The sequence below is a fragment of the Cordyceps militaris genome (genome assembly GCF_000225605.1).
Source record: "Cordyceps militaris CM01 unplaced genomic scaffold CCM_S00004, whole genome shotgun sequence".
Classification (NCBI taxonomy): Eukaryota; Fungi; Ascomycota; class Sordariomycetes; order Hypocreales; family Cordycipitaceae; genus Cordyceps; species Cordyceps militaris.
The window spans coordinates 1253156-1277395 of record NW_006271972.1 but is presented as its reverse complement, the minus strand read 5'-3'; the positions used below and the strand labels follow the sequence as shown (position 1 = coordinate 1277395).

General features: G+C 55.6%; 9 protein-coding genes across 9 annotated transcripts; 5 read left to right on the top strand and 4 right to left on the bottom strand.

Moving 5' to 3' along the window:
- Positions 1 to 245: 245 nt before the first annotated feature.
- Positions 246 to 1834, top strand: CCM_05435 (uncharacterized protein; the record flags this gene model as incomplete). Its single annotated transcript, XM_006670579.1, has 4 exons — positions 246 to 491; positions 581 to 1038; positions 1103 to 1272; positions 1356 to 1834. The coding sequence occupies 4 exons, from the start codon at positions 246 to 248 to the stop codon at positions 1832 to 1834; spliced, it is 1353 nt and encodes a 450-aa protein (XP_006670642.1).
- Positions 1835 to 2211: 377 nt separating this feature from the next.
- CCM_05434 (lysyl-tRNA synthetase, putative) lies at positions 2212 to 4192 on the bottom strand (the record flags this gene model as incomplete). The annotated part of the gene is made up of 2 exons (XM_006670578.1): positions 2212 to 3596; positions 3652 to 4192. The coding sequence occupies 2 exons, from the start codon at positions 4190 to 4192 to the stop codon at positions 2212 to 2214; spliced, it is 1926 nt and encodes a 641-aa protein (XP_006670641.1).
- A 530-nt stretch (positions 4193 to 4722) lies between these two features.
- On the top strand, positions 4723 to 6201 carry CCM_05433 (chromatin remodeling and histone acetyltransferase complexes subunit (Arp4) putative; the record flags this gene model as incomplete). The annotated part of the gene is made up of 2 exons (XM_006670577.1): positions 4723 to 4777; positions 4853 to 6201. 2 exons carry the CDS (start codon positions 4723 to 4725, stop codon positions 6199 to 6201), a joined length of 1404 nt encoding a protein of 467 aa, XP_006670640.1.
- Positions 6202 to 6522: 321 nt separating this feature from the next.
- CCM_05432 (mismatch-specific thymine-DNA glycosylase, putative) lies at positions 6523 to 7458 on the bottom strand (the record flags this gene model as incomplete). Its single annotated transcript, XM_006670576.1, has 1 exon — positions 6523 to 7458. One exon carries the CDS (start codon positions 7456 to 7458, stop codon positions 6523 to 6525), a length of 936 nt encoding a protein of 311 aa, XP_006670639.1.
- A 1847-nt stretch (positions 7459 to 9305) lies between these two features.
- On the top strand, positions 9306 to 10324 carry CCM_05431 (uncharacterized protein; the record flags this gene model as incomplete). Its single annotated transcript, XM_006670575.1, has 2 exons — positions 9306 to 9390; positions 9450 to 10324. The coding sequence occupies 2 exons, from the start codon at positions 9306 to 9308 to the stop codon at positions 10322 to 10324; spliced, it is 960 nt and encodes a 319-aa protein (XP_006670638.1).
- A 576-nt stretch (positions 10325 to 10900) lies between these two features.
- Positions 10901 to 14578, top strand: CCM_05430 (UDP-N-acetylglucosamine pyrophosphorylase; the record flags this gene model as incomplete). The annotated part of the gene is made up of 5 exons (XM_006670574.1): positions 10901 to 11574; positions 11957 to 11979; positions 12445 to 12524; positions 12638 to 14452; positions 14510 to 14578. 5 exons carry the CDS (start codon positions 10901 to 10903, stop codon positions 14576 to 14578), a joined length of 2661 nt encoding a protein of 886 aa, XP_006670637.1.
- A 289-nt stretch (positions 14579 to 14867) lies between these two features.
- CCM_05429 (raffinose synthase Sip1) lies at positions 14868 to 17774 on the bottom strand (the record flags this gene model as incomplete). The annotated part of the gene is made up of 6 exons (XM_006670573.1): positions 14868 to 15079; positions 15148 to 15546; positions 15668 to 16660; positions 16708 to 16915; positions 16962 to 17160; positions 17218 to 17774. The coding sequence occupies 6 exons, from the start codon at positions 17772 to 17774 to the stop codon at positions 14868 to 14870; spliced, it is 2568 nt and encodes an 855-aa protein (XP_006670636.1).
- Positions 17775 to 18329: 555 nt separating this feature from the next.
- Positions 18330 to 20014, top strand: CCM_05428 (mitochondrial processing peptidase beta subunit; the record flags this gene model as incomplete). The annotated part of the gene is made up of 5 exons (XM_006670572.1): positions 18330 to 18476; positions 18559 to 18684; positions 18750 to 18827; positions 18882 to 19567; positions 19627 to 20014. The coding sequence occupies 5 exons, from the start codon at positions 18330 to 18332 to the stop codon at positions 20012 to 20014; spliced, it is 1425 nt and encodes a 474-aa protein (XP_006670635.1).
- Positions 20015 to 20691: 677 nt separating this feature from the next.
- Positions 20692 to 23123, bottom strand: CCM_05427 (nuclear elongation and deformation protein 1; the record flags this gene model as incomplete). The annotated part of the gene is made up of 3 exons (XM_006670571.1): positions 20692 to 20772; positions 20833 to 22634; positions 22688 to 23123. The coding sequence occupies 3 exons, from the start codon at positions 23121 to 23123 to the stop codon at positions 20692 to 20694; spliced, it is 2319 nt and encodes a 772-aa protein (XP_006670634.1).
- Between the last annotated feature and the right edge of the window lie 1117 nt (positions 23124 to 24240).

Genomic DNA, 24240 nt, shown 5'->3' with positions numbered 1-24240 from the left:
CCGTTTCCTTTGTTGTGCCTCGCCGTCTTTCCCCCTCTGCTCCCGCTTGTTGCTGCGTTTATATACACTCCCCTGGTGAGAGTGGTTCAAATTCCTCCATCGCCTGCCGCTCCTTAATATCACTGTTTTGCGCCAGAGATAAGCCAGTGAGACGAAGCCCTCTTTGTGTTTCACGACTTCTTATACCATCTTGCTTCTTTGATTCCCAGCAAAATAGCCGCCCAGATCCACGAAATACACACACAATGAAGTACACGATTCCCTTGGTCGCCATGGCCAACATCGCCACCGTGGCCGGCCTTACCCAGCAGTGCACCGGCCGTGCCGTCAACGAGGGCGGCAACTTCTTCTGCGGCGCCGTCGAGCACATCGTGTACAAGGGCGTCGGCAGCGCCGGCAGCTACCAGGCCGTCAAGGGCATGACCTCGACCGGCGAGTGCCAGAAGGAGCCCAAGTCGTTTAGCGGTCCTCTTGCTCCTCTGGACGAAGGTGTAAGTCTCCCTTCCCCCCTTCCTTACCCACCCGTCGACATTTGTTCATAGAGGCCGACGACTAACACACATGACCCCTTCTCATGCAGCTCTCCCTGCACTTTCGCGGCCCCATCCGCGTCAAGGAGGTGGCCGTCTACACGCTGTCCGCCAAGGCGAAGCAGAGACGGCAACAAGGCGAGGCCACAGAAGGCCCGGCCCAAGGCGCTGCCGCCGCCCACGGCCACCAGCAGTTCCACGAGGCGGCCAGGAAGAAGAAGAAGCGCGCCCCCGCCGAGTGGGTGACGGCCACCATCAACGGCCAAGTCGTGTCCTGGGAGAACAACTGGCACGGCGGCAACCCGACGCCGGCCCCTCTGGCCGCTGCCGCTGCCGCTGCCGCTCCCACCGTGCCGGCCGCGCCGGCCGCGCCCAAGCCCAAAGCCAAGCCGGCCACCTCGGGCCAGGCCTGGGACCGCACCTCGTACTACAACGCCGAGACGCAGCAGGCCGAGAACCTCGTCTTCCTCGGGAACCACGGTGGCCAGGGCTCCGGCCAGTTTGACACGTACGTGTAATTGTTTTGTCATGTAACCGCACAACACCAAGTTTTAACCTGTCCGTGTCCACAGTGTCTGGGGCAACTCGCTCTCGTACCTCAACGCCCAGGGCACCGCCGGCGCCAGCTCCTCCCAGATCCTCGCCGACGTCGACATTCCCTCGGACAAGGAGTTTTCCATCTTCAGCGGCGAGCCTTGCGACGAGAGCTGCGGCTTCTCGCGCGCCAAGGACGTCGCGTACAGTATGTCCCTGCCGCGACAGCCCCCCCCCCCCCTCCATCCTCCGTATAAAAGGCTAACCTTTCTTCTTTGCCCCCCTACCCAGAGGGCTTCGAGGGCGCGCACAAGGTCTTCCTCTTCAAGTTCAAGATGCCTCTCGACGGCAACCGCGCCAACAACAACGGCGACATGCCCGCCATCTGGTCCCTCAACGCGCACATCCCCCGCTCGGCGCAGTACAACGCCTGCAGCTGCTGGCCCAAGTGCGGCGAGTTTGACTTTTTCGAGGTCCTCGCCTCGGGCGACACAAAGTGCAAGAGCACCCTCCACCTCAGCCCCGGCGGCGGCTCCTCCGACTACTTTGCCCGGCCCACCGACGCCTACATCAAGGGCGCCGTCGTCTTCGACGCCGACGCCGGTGCCGTCGCCATCCGCGTCCTGCCGGCCGACACGGACTTTTCAAAGGGCCTCGACGACGCCACCGTCCAGGCCTGGCTCACTGGCCAGAGCCCCTCCGCCGGCGGCCTCGTGGGAGGGCTCCTCTCGAGCGTCTTTGAGCTTGTCGGCGGCCGCTTGAGCGCCTAATCGCTCCATGTGGAAATAAAGTACATATATCAGCATGTTGGTTATTGATCATTTCTTTCATTTCTTCCATATCTTTCATGAAACGAGGTGGAAAGCTCCATTTTCGATTCGCAAATTTTATAATTCTGAACGCTAGGCCCCAAGGCCGGTCGGACTATGCTGGGCTTTTTTGTTTTTTCAACTATTTAGATATCCTCTGTATCATTTATCCATGTCCTTTTCAAAGCCAATCCTAGTACAAGAGGAGTTGCTACTCTTAAATGTGTTGTTATTACAAAGCTTCAAATAGCTTGTCTAGATCCCAAAGACAACGAGTCCGTCCATGTACAATATATTACACGCGACATGGTCGCTATTTATTACAATTATACAGTCCATCAGGACTTGCCACCTTCCTTGTGAGCCGCGTCCGACGATAATCCAACGACATTGCGGATCGTGCCGAAACTCAGACAGTCGCTAATACGACTGGCGCCAGAAAACAGCATGACGAGACGCTCAACACCACAGCCCCAGCCACCAGTAGGTGGTAAGCCGTAGTCTAGTGCCTTGATGTAGCTTCGATCAAGCGGCGATGTAGCCCACTCGTCTTCCTCCTCAGGTCTCCTCATATGCTTGTTGAAGACTTCTTGATCTGTCTCTCCCTCCTCTTCCGCCTCTGCCCCATCTTCTGCAGCCACTTCGTGCTGGTGCGCCTCATCATCTAGTGGCTTCACTTCCGGGGCGTTGATGCCAATGTCGCCATCTTCAAGGTTGACCAGGTTGCGGTGCGAGGTAAGCTTACGCTGCTGCTCCTTGGGGTCATTTTCCTCCTCATACATGTTGGCGAGTTCTCGCCCTCCGACAAATAGCTCAGCACGCGCCGACACCAACTGGTATGTCCTTGGACAAAGGAAGCTTTTGGCCAAAGGCGACATGCAGGCCGGATGGTTTGTGATGAAGAGAGGCTCTTCGAACGACTTGGGCTCTATGTACATGGCGGCCAGTCGATCGAGGAGCCTAGGCAGTGAGGTAGGGATATCGCCAGGAATTTCGATGCCCGCCAGTTTCATGAGAGCGAGCAATTCTGGCAGCGCATCCTCGGCGGATAGCTTCGGGAAGCGAACGCCAGTAGCTAGTTCCAGAGCAGGCACGAACTCGACTTGCTTGAATGGCCGTTTGAACTTTTGCAGGTCGATTGGCGGGAGAGATGTGAGTTGAGTTCTGATCAGCTGCTGTGTATGCTTGGCGAGACTGGTAAGGAGCTCCTCCGTCTCCTTGATCAGATCTGGCAGACTAGAGTATGCACTGTAAAATTCACACATTGTAAATTCGGGATTGTGGGTGGCGTCGACGCCTTCGTTGCGAAAGGCAGGACCAATCTCAAAGACTCTGTCAATGCCACCAACAACAAGTCTTTTTAGCCATAGTTCTGGCGCGACACGAAGTGCCAGGTCCTTGTCTTTGAATTCGGTGGCGCGCGTGACGAATGGTCGAGCGATGGCACCTCCAGCATTCTCGGCTAGGATTGGCGTCTGAAATTCGAGAAATCGCTTGGAGTGAAAGTGATCGCGCATGTGCTTGGTGATTTCGGAACGAAGGCGGAGGATATCGACAGTCTCCTTGTTGACAAGCATGTCTACGTGGCGATCCTGCATCTTGGTCTTGGAGTCGGTGAGGACTTCGGGGATTTGCTCCATGGTTGGCGACAGGAGCTCGGGGATTTGTCTCGCGGCCAGGGTCAACAGACCAGCGGGCGTGTGGTCACGAACACCATTGACGGCTGTGGCAGCGTCAGCACAGGTGACCATGAGTGGCATGTTTAGATGAGGGCCTACATATGTGGTCGCCGACTTGGATGAGTGACCTGAAGAGCTGAAACTTCTTGGAGTTGTGTGTACAGACATTGTCGAGGGGTTCGACACACTTGGACTTATTCACCACGATTTGCACTTTTTGAAACTCGTTTACTATATCAAGAAAGACGAGATTCTTGCCCACGACCCGCTTAGCGCGCACACGGCCAACCAGATTGATGAGAGGTTGAGACAATTCCGTCTCTTCACTTTCAAGAAACTCTGGGACGGACATGCGACCCTCGAACGGCTCTATGCGAGGATACGATTCGGGGTAGAGAGGCGATTCACTCGCCTGGTCTTTGCCCAAATCTGACCTGCGTTGCTGTTTAAAAGGAGACGCATGCTCGGCCTCTTCGCGAGACTCTGAGAGAATGGCAGCGTTATTTTTCGCATCGGGTACGGAGGCAAAGGTCTGAACGTTCTGTCTAGATGGAGCGAGGCGGTGCAGAGGGACTGGGCGCACACGGGAAATGCACCCAGCTACTGCACGGCATTGCCGCAAGCAATTACGAGATATCATTGTGTCTGTTTCTGTATTAGCTTTCTGGCCATGACAATGACTGGCAGTGAGAAAGTAGAAGGGGTATATGATCAGAGGTTGGCATTGTGTAATCATACACAGCAAGCTGTGTCAATCGCAGCGGTTCTGAAGCGAGGATGCGAATTCATCATAAAAGAGAAGGATGTGAGGGTAGATTCTCTGGTGGTACTTACATTCATAGCGTCATTTAATACTTCGCGCGTCAGGTTCCGACGCGAAATAGGACACCTTCTCGCCGCGAGGACAAGAAAAAGCTTGAGTTGAACAGGGAAGAAAAAGTTGCAGCAGAGGTGTTGGTATGAGCTTTTTAAAGGACCGCGGCAGCACATCCACACCTGCTTAGTCATAACTCCCCACCACGCCAGCTTGAACTGGTTTGGCTGGGAGCTTTGGCATCACCAAGCCGCCAACCACCAACTAGTTTTGCAGCGCGACCATTCTTAACCAGCTGCCACCTTGCCCAATTGGCGTCCTAGACCGCTTCGCACATCATTACGACCACAAACAACATGGCGCAGCAGCCTTTGCCCACCACGGCCCAGCCGACCGATATTTACGGTGGAGGTACGACCTGTCTCCCTTCGCGTCCGGCTCGCGCCAGTCGCAACAGCGTTGTCGGCCGCTAACCCTGCTTCATAGATGAGGTATCGGCCCTCGTGCTCGATCCCGGCTACTGCACTACCCGTGCAGGCTTCGCCGGTGAAGATGGTCCCAAATCCGTGCTGCCCTCGTTCTACGGCCATGTTACGACCGACCCTCCCCGGGACGTATTCGGCGACGAGTGCCTCATCCCACGCGCCAACTTCGAGATTCGCAACTACATGAACCGTGATGGCCTTGTGGAGGACTGGGATGTTGCCAACAAAGTGTGGGAGCACATGCTGATCAAGCGGCTGCAACCCGAGCGCCCCACGCACGCGTCGAAGAATGGCCTGAACGACGAGCCTAAGGAAGCAGACACAGAAGGCGATGTCGCGATGGAGGAGGCCGAGACGCAAGAAAAGCCTCTGCAAGAAAACCCCCTGCTCATTACAGAGGCGGCGTGGAACACGCCAAAGAATAGAGAAAAGGCCATTGAGCTGGTGATGGAGAACTGGGGCTGCCCCGCGTTCTGGCTTAGCAAGACGCCTGTTCTGGCTGCTTTTGCTGCTGGCAAGGCTACTGCTCTTGTCGTCGACGTTGGCGGCGCCAACACCTCTGTCACTGCCATTCACGATGGCATGGTTCTGAAGCGCTCGGTCCAGCGCTCACCTGCTGGCGGTCTCTGGCTCTCCTCCCAAATCCGCAGCTTGTGGCGAAGCTCGGAGCCCCAGATCAACCTAGTGCCCACATATCTGGTTGAGAACAAGACTGCCGTCGATGCCCTGGCACCCGCACAGTACCGCGAGCGCAAATTCCCCTTCCAAATCAGCGACTCGTTCAGGCTGTACGAGGAGGAGCGCACCTTGACCGAGTTCAAGGAGTCCGTGGTCGAGGTGTGGCGCGGACCTGGCAAGCTTGGCTCTCCCGGCAACGAGGACTACGTTAAGACCCAGCCCGGCCGCGTGTTCGAGATGCCAGACGGCTACAACCAGATGTGGCGGGAGCAGCGCTTCAAGGTGACCGAGGGCCTCTTTGACGACAACGCAGGCCTGCCCGTGCCCGAGTCGGAGCGGCTCGTCAAGGGCCAGACGATCCCCGAGCTCATCAAGGCGTCGCTCAGCGCTATCGACGTTGACCTGCGCGGCAACCTACTCGCCAACGTGGTCGTGACGGGTAGCACCAGTCTGATCAACGGCTTCAACGATCGTCTGAACAATGAGCTGACAGCCATGTACCCCGGCCTCAAAATCAAGATCCACGCCGCCGGCCTGACGACTGAACGCCGCTTTGCCCCCTGGATCGGCGGTAGCATCCTAGCCAGTCTAGGCACTTTCCACCAGATGTGGATCTCGAGGAAGGAGTACGAGGAGAATGGTGCCAACATTGTAGAGAAGCGCTGCAAATAGTGACTTGGGGAGCTTGACTATGAAGGCTACATGGTGGAAAGAGGAAAAGTGCACGCACTGGAAAACCGCTGCGGCGCAAGTGGGCGCTTTGTTTAGGTAGAACAGCTTGGGATTTTAAGGCGTCATGGAGTTGGATTGGCAGCAGTAACGATCTGGAAAAGAAACGGAGCCAGAGGCTTCTGTAAAGATGGTAATACAGATAGGTTTACTAGCCTGACAAAAAGACCAAAAACACTCTGATAGTCCAACCTATGTCCATGCCATGTACACCAATCATTGACTTCGTTCATGCGATGTGTGCATATATGTAGAAGGCGAGGCTCACGCACCCGAAACACCCTCTCGCTCGGCCGCCACCTCCCTCTCCGCCCGACGCATCTTGACCCAAGCGCCGAGCTCGTTCCAAATCTCCTGCTTCTGGGCGGGCGACAGCGTGGCGGCGAGGCCGCTCGTGCTCGACGCGACGAAGACGCGGGCGCCAGGCCAGCGACCGTCGACGACGCCCATGTTCTCCGCCGTGTCCTGCCAGCCGTAGCGGAAGCGCGCGCCGACGGGGGCGCCGGCGTGGCGGACGCGCCAGATGCTTTCCCAGATGCTCTTGCCGACGACGCAGACGGCTTCCGGGCGCCAGGTGCGGGCCTTGTCCTCGAGCAGGGCGACGCCGTCGTCGAGCTCGTGCCGGCGCAGCTCGGCGCCGTTGCGGCTCGGGCGCGCGACGATGTTGGTGAGGCCGAGGCCGTAGAGGGCGGGCATCTGGCGGTCCTCGGTCGCGGCGCAGGGCCGCGGCGTGATGCCCGAGCTGTGGAGCAGCTTCCAGAAGGTGTTGGTCGGGTGCGCGTAGGCGTGCCCGGTGCGCGCCGTCTGCAGGCCCGGGTTGAGGCCGACGAAGAGGACGAGCAGGTCGGCGCAGATGGCGTCGGGGAGGAGGGGCAGGTGCGCGTACGTGGACGGCGGCGCGTAGCCCGAAGATGGCTTCTTCTTCTTCTGCTGCTGCTGCTGCTTCTTGGCGGGCTTGGAGACGCCAGAGGCGGCGGGAGAAGGCGCGCCCGCGCGCTTCCGTGGCGAAGGGGTGCTACGGATGGGTGCTGCCGCGGCCGTAGGGTTTGCGTTCCGGGCACTGCGCCGGGGCGCGGGAGGATCGGCGGACTGGTACATGAAGTCTTGGAGCTGCAGCCGGCCGTGGAAGGATGAGGGCGGAGGCGGTGGCGATGGGTTGTCACCGGCGCCGGGCTCGACGGCTGGCTCGGCGGAGCTCATTATGATATAAACGCAATGCACTTTTGGTTATAAATAGTCAGACATGATTTTGAAGGCGTCTCTGGCAGCTTCGAGAAGGGTCGCTGATAGGCAGCAGTGTGGTGTTGATAACATGTGTGCAGTATGGCGCGGCTGAGGCGCGAGGTTGAATTTGGCCGGGTGGCGTGCAGGAGCTGTCTATCAGCCTCGACGACTTGGGCTACGAATTGTATTATGGTGTAAAATATCTCAAAAAGGTGCCCTTTCAATACCAAAAGTCCGATTTACAAATCATTCCATAGCAAACTGCGGGATGCCACGATGGGTGGTGCTGTCAGGCCTGTCAGGCCACTGCCTGAATTCTGTAGAGGAGCGACCGCCACAGCCACGTGCAGGGTAAACAGTATTGCCACTACAGAAAGCTTCTATAATCCTCTTTTTTTTTAGGAACTGCTTCTCAGCTACTTTCTTACCCTCTTGTACTCACCTCTAGTCTTCTTCCTTGGATTCCTCAGGCAAGGCAGGTTTGCCACCTTGAATGGTTCCCATCACGCGAGCGTGTACCATTTCGGGACGAGCAATGATCCCGTAACGGCATCATTTCAACGGCAGTGGGGAGCCTCAAACGCCAAGGCCGCGGACACAGGACCGGATCGTCTGAGTAAGTTCTTCATGCCCGCACGGTGCGACTATGCTCGCCTGGGGCATACTAGTTACTCGGGCCGTTTTGTCCTGTTACAGAGGTGGATGTGATCTGTGGTTGTACCCACCACCTATAGGAGCAATAGCTGGTTCACGGTGCTTATAGAAGCTTGTCTGTTTCCATCGTTTTTGTCTTCCAGCAGGCTGAGTCAGGGCCAACCCGGCGAAAAGGCGCCGTTATTAGGTAGGGCTGGTATTGGTTGGCCCGCGGATTGCAGGAACAGGAAAAGGGTGTTTTAGGCGCTGTGCACTTGTGAGGGCGTTTTAGCTATTCGCTTTCCTTGTGATCTGTACTCCTGCCAGACTATAGATAATTTCGAATGATATACTCGCATTATGTGAATTACTTTGAGCTGTGTCAAACCCCGCCAGCAGCCCCGACACTGGCCCCGTTGCTCAAGTCAGTCAATCATCGTCAACAGTCGGCGAACTTCCGAGACTATCGATGAGGCTCGTTATCAAATTCAGTTCGTGACAAGGTTTGTGTGAGCTGTCCGTCGGTAACTAGACCTTGGAAGTGTTATCCCTGGTCCCTGACGGCGTACCAGCGCAAGTAGAATGGGGTAAGTGATGTGAGCCTGCCAAGTGAGTAGATTCGAGTCAGCAGCTCGGTATAAGCGGACAACTTTTAGAAACCTCGCCGAGATTGTTGACTGAGAATCAGGGAGTAGGGCTATGTACGTGGAGATGTATGCGCTGGACATCGGCCCTTCATTTGCCTCGTCCACCTCTGCGGATACATAGCCGGTACTCCCACCAATTATTATTAATACCAACCAAAAAAAACACTTTGGTCCTTGTGATCCGATACTGCTGCGCAGTTTCGAACATGGAATAGCTCCACCAACTCTTGCATTTCAAGCTCGACCCATGCTTGCCTGTAGTAGACCGACACTCTTAGTGAACTACTCATGTGCAAATATACCATCTGATTATTTTCAAAGGTGCTGGAGACAATGACTCTATCACAGTATCTGCAGACGGAAATTGCCTGGAGAATTTCCACTCGTAGAATGGAATTCGAAGCCACCGAATTACTATAAGAACTCGTTACTTTCGGTCCATGGCCTCAGGAATAATCAGCATTGCATCATTCACCAACCCGTCATTACAGCAGCTCTCATACTACCAGAACCGACTTTTGCAATATTTTCACGGCCATCGAGATGATGAATCCATGGCATTGGACCACGGCGACGCTTGCATTCGTCGCCGTTTCAGTGCAAGGCGCTGTCTTGCCTGCCACAGCCGGTGAGACCCTGCCCCGTCGCTCAGCGAGACCAGCACGCGACTTATTTCTAACTTGAAAGGCCACCTATACGGACGCCAGCAGCCACTTCCTACCGTCCTCTACAGAGGCAGCGGAAACTCCCCCGAGTTTGTCAAGGAGCTGGGAGGTTTCATCCCTCGCGATCGGGAGGGCGGGGGTGAACCGATTACCAACGCGACCTTTGGTCTCCGGAGCCATCATATTGGAGAGAACCGTACACTCTATACCTCTACGACGAGAGACATCGTCATGGGCGCGGCCTTTGCCCTGCAGACCGATGTACACGGCTGGGTCTATCAGATTCACCCGACGCCCAACATGATTGACCTAAACGAATCGGGGTTCGAGATCCGCTTCAAGAGAGAAGAAGAGTTCTCGGCCCTGGGCGGCATCCTCTACAACCAAATTCAAGCCTGGGCGGAAGTCAGCGATTCCAGCTTGATCGCTGCCGGGATGGACAAAGGGGATGTCCACCAGCTGGTGGTGATGTGGCCAATCAAGGGCCAACTACCGCCCTTGAACTTCACGGCCAACCCAGACTACGATACTAAATACGACGGGCTGTCCGCAAGCCCCGGCCAGCCGCAGCTTGCCGGCGACGAGGCAAACCTGGCCAAGTTCAACGAGAAGACGCTGGAGGGGTACGCCATTGAGTTCATGGAGAAGAATGGCGGTCCGGTTGGGTGGGACGGCAAGTTCCCTCTGAGCGCTCTCAAGGCCGACGCACCGGCCGAGCCGACAACTCCCAAGGAGAGGGAGGACAAGCTGTGCTCCAACTCGCCGGACGATTTTCGCATGACAAAGGCCGAGTGCCGTACACAGGTTGCACAGTGTGTCTTTGAAGAGAGTGGGAAGGCAAACTTTGATTGGAGCTTCATCACTGCTTGCATGGATATCAAGTGGCGGATTGTCTAAGCGGTGGTAGACAGAAACAAACCTATTTAGACCAGAATGGTGTCTTTCGCTATACTTGGTCCTCGTGAGTGAGAGCGAAGTTGGAGTGTACCTAAGCGTATCATTACGCACTATTACAGCTTGAAACTTGAAAACGAGCAGCGCGCAGATGGGGCGGCGCCGACGTGCAGGACGCGTTGTCGATCCGGTTTTTTGGGATACGAAGGGGCGGGCGGGCCGAGAGGAGAGGCGCGTGAGATGAGGAGATGATGATTCGCATCTTGCATCTTGGCGGGCTGCGCTGGGATAAATTGCCATGTGGTATCACTATTGATGAATGCGGTGCGAGTGCAAAGAAATCGCAATTGACGTTTGATGACGGAACAATGATGCCAGTCTAATGCATTCGAGAATAGAGTGAGATTCATTTATTTTGATTTTTAATTTTGATTTTTTGGCCAGCGATTTGCAGCCTTTCTACTGGTTATGGGCTGTGCATGTGACTTAATATATTTGTGCCACGATGGACTCAATCTCTCCTCTTACACTACATTCTACCTGCCTGTCAATCGGAACACAAAACAAGATTATATCACCATGACAGAACAACCATCACCATCCTCATCCGTCCAACGCGCGAGCGCCTCAGCAGAAAGCACCAGTTACCCAACCGCCGAAGAGGCGCAGGCCCCAACCAACGAACAGCTGCAGCGCATCACATGGCGTTTCCGACAGCCTCTCGAGACTGCCATCACCGTATTAGACGACGCGGCCTATCCTCTAGGTCCGTCCCGACCGTACCATCAACCCAGCGAGCACACCGAAGGCCACTATCATCTTCACGAAATCTCACAAGAAGCCATCACGGTGCCGCCAGTCTCTTCCATCAACGTGTCGTGTGAGGAATGGGACGCTTGGCATTCCATGGTGATGTTGGAGTTTGATCCCGACGAAGTAATTGAATACGACGATGAGGACTATCCGCCTCCGAGTCCGATCCTGGTGGTGACTGCGTCCTCGAAGAAGGGCTATGTGACCGTTCACGATTACATGACGCAGCTGTGGCCGTGGTTGTTTAAACATCGATACATGATTATCAAGTCGGTGGACCCAGACGAGATGCCGCAGGCGCTGGAGAAGGAGTGGGTGATTGATATGACTATCGTCGGATCAGTGGTCCTTTCTGAAGAGAAATATTGGCCAGAGCAGCAAAAAAATGGAGCCGCGAGGATTATAAGAGCAAGGGAGGGAAAGAAGAAGTTGCCTTGGGAGTGAATCTGCCTCGGTATTGTTACCATTGGGAACGCATCAACACAAGTTAATCACCTTCTGCTGTATCTATTTGTGATGAGTAAAGAACGCTAGATTAAAAATCTATAAGTATATTATTTATAATTTACTAAATAATCTTAATTATATTAGCTATTTAAGGCTTTTAAATATTAGTTATAATATAAGGATCCCTGAGGCGAGAGATGCCGTCATTTCCCCGTGGCCAATACGAGGCTGGGGTTACGAATAGTTGGTGGTGCCAACGTGTTTCTTTATTCTTCTCGTTTTTCGTTTTTCGTTGCTAGCGTCTGGGCTTCTTTGTGCGAGAAAATGACGTATTTGGTCTAGGTACCTAAGGTACCTAAGGTTTGGGGTCAACAGGGCAACGGCGAGGCGGACCGACGGTTAGGTTGAGGGGACGGATGATGTTGCAGCTGAAAAACAGAGCAAGTTATCAATGAATCCTCTGTAGTCGGCAGATGTTCTTTTTCATGCGTCTTTCTCATCCCCCTTTTCTTCAAGTACGAAGTAACTAATAACTAACCCTGCTGTCTTGTTCATGTCCCTGGCCCTGCTCCGGTGGAGTCGACGGGCTGTGCTGTGTCTGCCTGCCATATTGATGCTGTTCGCATCTGCTTCTTCACCAACGAAAAACCAGCCAACAAGGCCCCAAGACGATGAAAGAAACCTAAAAAAAGAATAAAGGCTCCAGAGCCCCATCCGCATGGCAAGGTTGTCCGAGCAGCCCTCCACCAGGAAAAAGGGTCGCCTCCAGTAACATGGCGGCATCGAGGCCCTGAGGCTTGCGCCCCTCCCACCCAAACCCCTCCTCCCCTCAACTCCGCCTCCCTCATCGCGTCCAGCCTCAGACCAGAAAAAAAAAGAAACTACCAGCTTTGTTTATTTTTGGCTCCGTCTTTTACTCTGGTCCCACGACGTCAGCCTCCCCGTAACTATGTCGTCTTGTGTAGCTGCTGTACGGGCTTGTAGTACGAGGCTGCCAGCCAGTAACGTCAACCGTAAATGGAGCCCTCACGTATTACATGTACCGACTCGAGGGAGCTTATTTATCCAACGTCTCCTTCGACACGCTTGTTCCATTCTCATCCCATTGCTCTGTATTACATTCTCAATCTCACTTCTTTCATACTTTCCTCCTCTGTCTCGCTCTGCAACCCGTGTCTTAGAGCCAACCCCGCCCCCGAGACCGCCCTCTGTCGTCACCGTCTTTCTGCCACGCCCGTGTCGCCTCGTGTCTCGCAACGCTCGTCGCTACTGGTACCTTACAACATTGAACCTCCCTCTCCAATCTTCTCGCCCAACCCACGTGCCACTGTTGGGCATTCACTCGACTCCAAACTCGCGCCCCCCCTCCGTCCCCTCACATTCTCTCTCACCATTCCTTCACTCTACAGCACACACAAAACCGCAAAGATGCAGGCCATCAAGCAAGCGCTGCACCTGGGCACAAACGGCGCCAATGGCGCCGCCCGTCCCCAGCCCGCCCCCGCGGCCGTCGCCGAGCTCAAGAACAAGTACACAGACGCCCAGCAGGGCCACGTCTTTCAATTTTACGACGCCCTCGCCGCCGACGAGCAGGCCGCCCTCTTCGAGCAGCTCTCCGGCTTCGACCCCGTCCGCATCAACGAGTACGCCCAGCGCGCCCTCAAACCCGCCGAGACGGACAGCCGCCCGGCCGTCCTCGAGCCCCTGCCCGAGTCCGCCACCGCCAGCATCCTCGACTCCCGGCCCGACGACCTCACAAAGTGGTACGACGCCGGCCTCGACCTGATTGCCAAGAACCAGGTCGCCGTCGTCCTCATGGCCGGCGGCCAGGGCACCCGCCTCGGCAGCTCCGCCCCCAAGGGCTGCTACGACATTGGCCTGCCCTCGCACAAGTCTCTCTTCCAGATCCAGGCCGAGCGCATCCGCAAGGTCCAGCAGCTCGCCGCCAAGAAGACGGGCGGCGCCCAGGGCGTCGTCGTGCCCTGGTACGTCATGACCAGCGGCCCGACGCGCCAGCCCACCGAGGAGTTTTTCGAAAAGAACAACTACTTTGGCCTCGACCGCGCCAATGTGCAAATCTTTGAGCAGGGCGTGCTGCCCTGCATCTCCAACGACGGCAAGATCCTGCTCGAGAGCAAGGGCAAGGTCGCCGTCGCCCCCGACGGCAATGGCGGCATCTACCAGGCCCTCGTCCTCTGGGGCGTCCTCGACGACATGCGCAAGCGCGGCATCCAGCACATCCACGCCTACTGCGTCGACAACTGCCTCGTCAAGGTCGCCGACCCCGTCTTCCTCGGCTTCTCCGCCGCCCAGCACGTCGACATCGCCACCAAGGTCGTGCGCAAGCGCAACGCCACCGAGTCGGTCGGCCTCATCCTCTGCCGCAACGGCAAGCCCGACGTGGTCGAGTACTCGGAGATTGACAAGGCCACCGCCGAGGCCGAGGACCCCTCCCACCCGGGCGTCCTCAAGTTCCGCGCCGCCAACATTGTCAACCACTACTACTCGTTTGCCTTTCTCGAGTCCATTCCCGAGTGGGCGCACAAGCTGCCCCACCACGTCGCCCGCAAGAAGATCCCCGCCACCGACCTCGAGACGGGCGAGACGGTCAAGCCCGACAAGCCCAACGGCATCAAGCTCGAGCAGTTTGTCTTTGACGTCTTCCCCATGCTGCCCCTCGACAAGTTTGCCTGCATGGAGGTGCAGCGTGAGGACGAGTTCTCCCCGCTCAAGAACGCAAAGGGCACCGGCCAGGACGACGAGGACACCAGCCGCGCCGACATCATGGGCCAGGGCGAGAGATGGGCCAAGGCTGCTGGTGCTACCGTCATCGCCGACGGCGGTGTCGAGGTCTCGCCTCTCATCAGCTACGTACGTTTCCATTTCCCTTCCCCCTTCCTGCATAACAAACATACTAACACGCAACAGGCTGGTGAAGGCTTGGACAAGCTCAGCGGCAAGACCATCCAGGCTCCCGCAGTCGTGGAGCTCGACTAACATGTTGTACCTCTGAATTCGTGAATTTCCTAATTTTTTTCTCGTATGGCATGGCGTTTTCGTTGTTTTGTTTTGTAACGGCCTCGACTCGTTTTGGGCAGGTTCCGTTCGGGGCGAAAAAAAGGAAAAAGCGTCTACGCATATACCTTGTCTGACAAGGTTGGAGAGCTTTTTTTGAAGTAGGGACAATCTCAAGACGCCATGTAGAGCCAGAAGGAGCTCAGCGGCGTGGACATGATTTTGGATTTCGGATATACATGTACAGCGAACACCGCATAATAATACAAAGCTACATCCTCAGAATATTGACCGTCACTTCCAGCTCGTTGCTCCAGCCACTGTCCAAGCCCAATTCCTTCCACGCAGCCTCAACATCTACCTCGAGGACAGTGTCGGCAGACGATGAAACTCTGACCGTATGTCTCGGCACTGGGTGGCCAAAGATGGTCACCATGAAGTTGTCGTCAACCGTCAAGCTTGCCAGGCTGGATATGTAAACGCCTGGTTTCAAGGTGTCAGCCAAATTTTCCTCTTGTTGTCGCATGTTCCTCGCAGCCGCGGGTACGTACCAAATATTCCAAGCGCTCTGAGCTTTGTCACGACAGTCACCCTGGCGCCACCCGCCTCTACATGGCTGGCCTCGATCGCGGCGCCGCCCGTCATCTTGTCCACGAGGCCCAAGCTCGCCACACTCACTTGGCCAAACCGTCTGCTCGCACAGCTCGTGAGCTCATACGCCGTGTACAACTCGTAGCCGTGGCGGCCCGGCGTCGCCAGCAGAGAGGGACCGTGCTGACCGTCGTCGGCGAAGCGCAGGATGGGTGACACGCGGCCGCTCGTGTAGGCCCGCACGACGTAGGCGGCGGCGGTGGAAGTGCCGCGGAACTCGGACAGCAGCGTCAGGCTCGGGTGGCGGGCGTCGGATGTCTGGAAGACGCCCATTATGGAGATGCCTCCGCTCCCGGATCCTGGTGGGGTTTTGTTAGTCTCAAAAGATCAGAAAGTAAAAGGGAAGGGGATTCAGGAGCAGTAGCCCGTTATGACTAGCGGCAATGACGGAAGTGGAAGGGCGAAAAGAGTATTGCTTACCATGGAAACTGCCAATCTTGAGCAACGCCCCAGAATCATAATCCTGGTACGGATTCAGCGCGATACCCACCACGCTGGGCCGCAAGACGATTGTCTTGCCCAGCGTCGTGAGCGCCGTGCATCGGTTCAGCAGCGCCACGTCGTGGTGTCCCGGGACGTCCGTAATATACAGCGGTCCGCCGCTCAGGCACCGCGCGGCCGCGTGAAACTCGGCCAGCGGGTGCGCCGTCTGAAACATGTCCCAGTCGGGCACCACGTTGAGGTACTGCGCGAGGAGGCCATTGTGCGCATTCGCCCACACGTGCCAGCGGTGCGCCGCGGCGGCGCCGTCGGGCACGTAGTCGTCCGAGGTGCGCGCCACAACGGCCGGCCGGCGGCGCGGCAGCAGCGCGTGGAAGAGGGCCTGCGGGAACTGCGCCATGCATGCGATGGTGTTGGTGCCAAAGTGCCGCAGCGAGGCAACGGACCACGTGTCGAGGTACGCGTTGGTGAGCGTCCGGCGGGCGGGAGCGCCGGCCACGGCGTCGAGCATACACTGCGCGTCCGTCTTGACGCCGTCGACGCCGGACCTGATCAAGAAGGAGTAAAAGTCGTCGTAAAACCGAGACAGGGAGGGGGCGGCAATCACGGTCATGTCGGTACCCGTGTCCTCGCGGCCGACACGGGTGGTTTCGTACGTTTGGGCAATGGTGCCGCGGGGGGAGATGCCGCCCCAGTAGCCCATCAGCGCGTGCCAGACAAAGATGTGCTCGATGGTACGGTGGGTGCGCCGAATCTTGGACACGGCGCCTCGGAGGCCGTTGGGGAATCCGGCGGGATTTGCTTCAAAGTCAAGCCAGCCAGGCTGAGCGTCGCCTGGGTTCGTCGCATCAATTGACTGCCAATTATCATCAATGATGAGGTTCGAAATGCCGATACCACTTTCTTCCAGCTTCTCCAAGGCGTCAAGGATCTTGTCCTCTGTCAAATCTTGCCCGAGAGAGTTCCAAGTGCCTGCACTAGTCAGTATTGTGGCATGGCTGCGGGCCAAGGCGACTCACAGTATCCCAATCCGTCATACCAATACTCTCGCCATTGTGGCTTAAGATCATTGATGTTATTCGGAGGCGGTTGCTGAGTCCCTATTGGGGAGTACTTCCAAATGAGACTCCTAGCGTGGTATATCACAGAGGCCATGGCTTTGTCGGCATTGTATCCTGTCGAGACGAGGACCGTGAGGTCTCGCTCAACTGGCGCATCGTTGCGGGCCTGTCATTATTAACATGGTGCTATTTGCGAGATATTGCTGACGCACATGAACAGCAATAGAGTTTGAACCCGTGCTGCGGAACAGAGCCAAGATGTCGTCCACACCTGACACGGCAAGAAATACGAGATGGCGGCCCTTTTCATTGGCGAATGAGCATAGTATCGCTTCCTTGTCCAGTGAAAATCTAGAAAGGCCTTTTCTGGGTGCTATCCATGGCACGCTGGTTCTGACTAATGCAAACCACCTGTTGCTTGTATCAATGAATCGATTCAACCTTGGCGGCTAGACGACGCAAACGTACTTTTGGAAGTGTGTGAAAGGAGTACCGATTTCGACGTCTTTGAAACTTGACCTGTCCTCCAGACTGGGTCGTATTTTTGTGGTCAACGACCATAGCTTCGTGTCTGGCGCTTGGCTTTGTAGACTTGAAGCCAACCATTCCGAGCCAAGGTTGGGGATCAGATCCTCTATTTTCTGAGAAGCCGCCTCGTTATCCTCTAATAGAACATGTCCATCTTCAAGCCCATATTCTTGTTTGACCCATATCCAAAGCTCATCCGATGCATGCCGGAATTTGATTGTAAACCGTAGCGAAGTGTGAAAGGACAGTTCCGTTTGGAAATGCAAGTGTGAGTGTGATGGTGACAGTCTCAGATCGACCGCTTCCGCCTGCCTGATGACAGCAGGCAGTTGCAAAGCCGTCCACTCACTCCCGTCTGTACTATGCCATAGCGAAACTTGCCAGTCTTGGTTTGCGAAATGGTTGGGAACTTCAAGAACGGCGGTGATGCATTGCTTCTTGGTCTTCACTACGGTGACATCACCTAGGCGGGGAAGCGTGTGGACTCGGATTTGCATGTCTTCACTCGGTTATGAAGGAAAGGGGGCGAGGTTGCTATATAATTATTAATTGATGACTGAATCATTGGGGATATTAAAGGAAGCCTCGAAATGCTTGTGAAATTCTGCCGACGGGATGGTCAACAAGGGGTATGGCAAACGCGAAGTAGGTAACTAGTTACTATCTACCACGCTAGGTACCTAGGGATAAATGCGCAGCGTACCATGGGCACCTGACACCGCCACCCTCGGATAAGCGCTCGTCTGACGCAACATTCGAACTAAACCTACGCAACATTGTATATTTGAGATCAAAAATATTTTATCTGCTTGTTTTTTCCGAATGATTTCCTGCCACGCTTAAGCTGGCAGGTAATGTAGATTATTGCTTAGCTTCCCGTTGATAAGCAAGCATGTGATTGGCTAGTCGGAGCTGGTCGGAATGACTAAGACGCAAGGCCTGGCTGGGGCCTCAGGCCACAAACCTGGCACAGTAAAGCTTCTTGCCGAGCCAGGTGGAAAGATTTCATCAAACCACTCAATCGAACGTCAACCCTCCCCAAACTCCTCCCCATGGCGTCACGCAGGCTAGCTTTGAACCTCTCGCAGGGTCTGCGAAACCGTGCCGGCCTGTCGGCCGCCGGTCCCCTCCGTCGGGGCTTCGCGACGCCGTCCACTGTCGGCAAGACCCAGACGACAACCCTGAAGAACGGACTGACCGTGAGCATCATTACCAGGGGCCGGCCCAATTGGACCGTCCTTCCCAAATAGTTTGAGGCTAAGCATCTGACTCGATTGACAGGTCGCCACCGAGCACTCCCCCTGGGCCCAGACGTCCACGGTCGGCATGTGGATTGACGCCGGCTCGCGCGCCGAGACGAACGAGAACAACGGCACTGCGCATTTCCTCGAGCACCTTGCCTTCAAGGTTCGAGCAACCCCCCAATACCCACAGCACGAATTCCATCAATTGATTTCTAATATGACCTGCAGGGTACCGCCCGCCGCTCCCAACAGCAATTGGAGCTGGAGATTGAGAACCTCGGTGCTCACCTCAACGCCTATACCTCGGTCAGTGACGATGCAACGAGACCCGTCGGAACCCGCGGCTAACAGTCATCACAGCGCGAAAACACCGTCTACTTCGCCAAGGCCTTCAACTCCGATGTTCCCCAGTGCGTCGACATCCTGTCCGATATTCTCCAGAACTCCAAGCTCGAGGAGTCCGCCATCGAGCGCGAGCGCGACGTTATCCTCCGCGAGTCCGAGGAGGTCGAGAAGCAGATTGAGGAGGTCGTCTTCGACCACCTGCACGCTACGGCCTTCCAGGGCCAGCCTCTGGGCCGCACCATCCTCGGTCCCCGCGAGAACATCCGCGACATCACTCGCACGGAGCTCACCAACTACATCAAGAACAACTACACTGCCGAGCGCATGGTCCTCGTCGGCTCCGGCGGCGTCCCCCACGAGAAGCTCGTTGACCTCGCCGAGAAGCACTTCTCCGGTCTCCCCAGCAAGAGTGTCGAGAACGCGGCCTATATTGAGTCCAAGAAGAAGGCTGACTTTATCGGCTCCGATGTCCGTGTCCGTGACGACACCATTGGCACTGCCAACATTGCTCTCGCTGTCGAGGGTGTTAGCTGGAACTCTGAGGACTACTTCACTGCTCTCGTCACTCAGGCGATTGTCGGCAACTATGACAAGGCCATGGGCAATGCCCCCCACCAGGGCAGCAAGCTCAGTGGCTTCGTCCACCGCCACGATCTCGCCAACAGCTTCATGAGTTTCTCCACCAGCTACAGCGACACTGGGTAAGCACGAATCGGACGCCTGCAAAATGGCACAGCACACTAACCCGTCTTGTGAATAGTCTCTGGGGTATCTACCTCGTTACCGACAAGGCCACCCGCGTGGATGACCTCGTCCACTTCACCATCAAGGAGTGGATGCGTCTCTGCACCAACGTCAGCGGCGCTGAGGTCGAGCGCGCCAAGGCCCAGCTCAAGGCGTCCATCCTCCTCTCCCTTGACGGCACCACTGCCGTCGCTGAGGACGTCGGCCGCCAGCTCATCACCACCGGCCGCCGCATGAGCCCTGGCGAGATTGAGCGTAGGATCGACTCCATCTCCGAAAAGGACGTAATGGACTTTGCCAACAAGCACCTGTGGGACAAGGACCTTGCCATTAGCGCCGTCGGCAACATTGAGGCTCTTTTCGACTACCAGCGTCTGCGAAACACGATGAAGCCTTTCCATTAAAAGAAGACCTTTCTGCTCTTTTGTTTACAAGTATAGGAGAAGGGGGTTTGAAATTGGTCTGCCAAGGCGAGGCTCGGGTATAGAAATGTATGAGATACCGTATTACAGTGGCCTAGTGTACCATATAGTCTTCCATGTTCATACTGGTTTTTCTTTTGTTCATGCGATTTTTGCATCATGTCGTGATCAAAACGCTGACCTCGGCGGCTCGGCTTGTCTGTAGTATCTCTGACCAAACTCAACAATCGCACACAGTGGCCCATGAGAGACACTGCTACCTTGCTTGTGTAGGCATTACAGTTTGGTCCGATATTGTTTTTAGTTGTAATTAATACAAGAAAAATTCCCTCGTGTTGAACAATCAAGAAATGCAATGTATGTGTATTTGTTTGTAGTGTTTTCCTGTTATGTACCAACCCCCACCAATTCTATACTCGTACAGGTGTGGTTTCACAAACCGAAGCGCGTCGGCTCTAATAGTAGCGAGAATGACTAGGTAACCCAAGAAAGACATGAAATAAAATATGCGCGCCACGCTATGCTTCCAACATGAAATGCCCGCTCCTCCTCCTCCTACTCTTCCTCCTACCCTTTGAACCTGAAAACCACGCTTCCCCTTCGTCTTCTCGCGCCACCTCTTTGCCATCAGACATTCGGAGTCCTTTAGTCTTGCCTTCTTAGTTGGACAGAAAGCGAATCTCGACGGGTTCAAGTACTTGCGGCGCGCTGTTCTCGATGTCGAGTGCGATGCCCTCGCCCTAAATATCGTATCGCCCAGAGTATCCTTAGCCATACGTCTCTTTTTCACTGATTTATACCTCTTTCTTATCCATGGAGAGATGACCAACCCCAGTAATAATTTCCGCGGCGTAATCTTCTTCGAGATTCGCCGCGTTCTTCTTGACAATATTTTCTTCATCGACGTCGTCGTCGCCTTCGTCGTCACCTTCGTCGTCGAGGAGATCCTCTTCGTTGGCATAAAATTGGCCGCCAAGCTCTTCCTCCATCTGACTCTGCGTCATTGAGGCGGCCAGGCGACTGTTGAGATCGTCCCCGGAGGCTTGTGAGATGTAGCTGTCCCCGAGGCGCTCATCCAAATCTTCGCCGTCCTCGCCGTCCTCGCCGTCCGTGTACTCACTGCCCTCTTCGACGCCGTCGTCAATGTCGTCGCTGTCACTGGCAGAGAATTCGTCCAGCTCGAGAGGCGTGTCTCTCCAGTATTTGAAGTCGGTATAATCCTCCCCGCCGCCCATGACAAGCGTGGAAACGGAAGGAAAGTAGTGATCAACGACCTCGTTGATGTGCACGTAGGTCATCTTGAGCTTGTTCAAGCTAAGAAGGTCAAGGGAGACTTCTGAGTTGGAGTTGATGGTGAAGATGCGATTTCGAGGAACATCTACAGTTCGGTACGAGATTTGATCTGTCAATCGGTTACCAAAGCCAGCATAAAAGGGGGTCCTGTCGGGACCATAAAGGTTGGCGATATCGCGAAGCGTGGCCATCTTGAAAACGTGTGGCTTGCGGAGGTACACCTCACGGCGCAAAGCGGCCATTGTTCGGTCCGGAGACAGAATAGTAGGGCCATGAGGCATCCGGCAACCTTCTTGGACAATGTTGTTGAGGTAGGCTCTCGTAGTGTCGGCTTGTCCGACGGAGCGACTTGTTAGATACATAATGTTGAATCCGTTCAGGGCAATATCGCTGTAAAGCTTGGCAATGCCAGCGTGCGTCCAGTCGCGGCCGATCATGTTCAAGACATGGCCCAGGGCATCAGATTTTGTAATGGTTCCGTCAATATCAGAGATGACGACTGGGGTGTCGTACTTCCACAGGTACATGTTGGCGGTGCACGTGGCGCGGTTGACGGTGAAGCCCATGGGATTCTCACCCGACTTCAAACCAAGCTTCTTGAGCTGGTCACTAGTCAAGCGGAGAGTCTTGGCATAGTTGCGGTTAGGGTTGCCAACACCGGCATCGGCGGGGGTGCGCGGAGGGGTCGCAAGGCCGGCAGGGCCAGCATCAGACTCGGAGCGGCGATGGGTCGGAACACGAGGGGAGCTGGTCACATCGCTGACATCGCTTTGATAGCCGGGATCCGAGAGGGCATCAGCAGCCACGCCATGGCGATGGGCTTGCAGGGAAGACTCAATGGTCTTGTTCATGGCAGCCTTCTTAGCGCTCTCACTGCTGTAAATCCACAGATTGCCTTCTTCGTCGAAACCAAAGAGCGCACCGATGTCGTAGTTGCCGTCCAGCTCTTCAGACAGAATCTTTCTGGCCTGAATCTCGGCACGGAGCATCTCTTCTTCGCTGCTTCGGAAGCCAGTCATGTCCAGCATGAGATCGCCAGTCTCGGTGACTTGGCTGGGGATATTGACCGCGGAGAGGCCGCGGGACAGTGTCATGGCACGATCGATGGCTTCTTGGATGTTGACTGGGTCAGGGCTCTCGGATCGTTCAGAGCCTGGCTCGGCGGCCAGGCTGATTTCTTGATCGACGGTGCGGGCGGAATGGCGCAAAGCATCATCGCTGCGAGGACGGGTAAGTGCGGCAGACCAATCACCGGAAGCAGGTCTGGGGTTCGACAGGTTGAGGGGAGACGACGCTGGGGTGGGGTATCCTGTGGCTGATGTTGAGTAAAGATACATGTAGGCGCGAGGCGGCAGAACTTACCATTTTCATCCAGCTGGCCATCGGAGCCTCGGCGGGCGTGAGCGCCGTCTCCGTCTAGCTCGAATTGGTCGGGAACGCCAAGCTGGGAGACGGACTCGTTGGGGCCGAGAGGTGGGCTGCTCGCCGGAGAGACAAGAGGGGAAGTCTGCATAGACTCGGGAATGTTCTCTGTGGTTTCGAAGACAAAGAAAGCTTCGCCGCCTTCGCCAAGCTTCATAGAATATTCTTGCTTGGAGCCATTGACCCGGAACTCGACCTTTTTCTCGTATGGGCGCAGCAAGGAAAATTTGCCGAAGCGGACGTGGAAGGGCGAGCAAGCAAGGGTGCCATCTTGATGCTCAACAACGATGACGTCGATGGCACCGCTGAGAGTGGCAGGGTTTATAGAGTTCCATGCCGTCGACACGGAGTCGCTAATATTGCGCACGTACTGCATGGTAGAAAGCTACCGCTGCGGCGCTGTGGGAAAGGTATGATTGTGAGGCAGGCGTGAGAAGTGGTGTTGCGGCGGGCGGGCAGAGCAAACGGATCAGGAGTAGTGAACACCAGCCACGCAGAGGTAATGTGGTTTGCGCTGTAGCGTATTCGGGCGTGACATGCGATATCGAGGCTTGCAACGGCGGTGAGCGAAGGAAGGCCGTTGGTTAGGACCTAGGTAGGTGGCTATGGCTGAGTTGCGTAGCGATGACGGATCGTCGCAGGGTCGATGGATGGCGAAGCGGGCGGCGGGCGGCGGGGGAGCTCAAGAGCCTGGCAAAGGGAAGCGGAGTTGTGTGTGAAGGGCAACTTGTTATATGCGAATAGAAACGAACAAGAAGCGACTGCAAGGGTACAGAAAACAAGGGTGGAGAGAAGGATAAAGGGATGCAAGAAAAAAAGGTGTAAAAAATGAAGCCAGCCGGCGAGACGAGTTTGGGGGTTGAAAGAGTTGTTGAGCGCCGTCTTGGCAAGTCTGGCATGGTCATGGCTTGTCAGATGCGGTACGAGAAGCACATGATTGCCTTGTGCCTGTGGAGGCAAGGCACCCGGGCAGTTGTTACAGGGGGGCTGCGAGAGCTTACAGGGCAACGGGATCACCTAAAAAACGCACAGTGGTAGAGACGCGCAAACAGCTTCGATGCGTAGACACCTAGGTAGGGATCCGTGATTAGGTAGGTAATTTAACAAGAAACAGAGATTTGGTTATTGTGCAATGGCAGACATTTCATCTCGAGTCTTGCGCATTCATCGCACTCACATGTTGGGACTTGTCGGCGCCGTCGCTGTCTGCACGGCGTCATCCAACATTTTAGCCCGACAGACCCCTGTAAGTTCTTGGAATATTTTCAGCGGCGCCACTTCCGCACTCAGACTACACCTGCAATCGAGTTGGTTACTGTTTAGCAGATGCTGGATATAGGGAAGATACGGAAGATACGGAAGATACGGAAGATACTGACGATAAGAAAGAATGTGAAAAGGATAGTTTCCAAAGAACTCTGACCATATGACTAGATTATATTATCATCAATTGCGTCGCCAGAGCCACGTCTTTCTTTAGGTAGCTAGTAGGT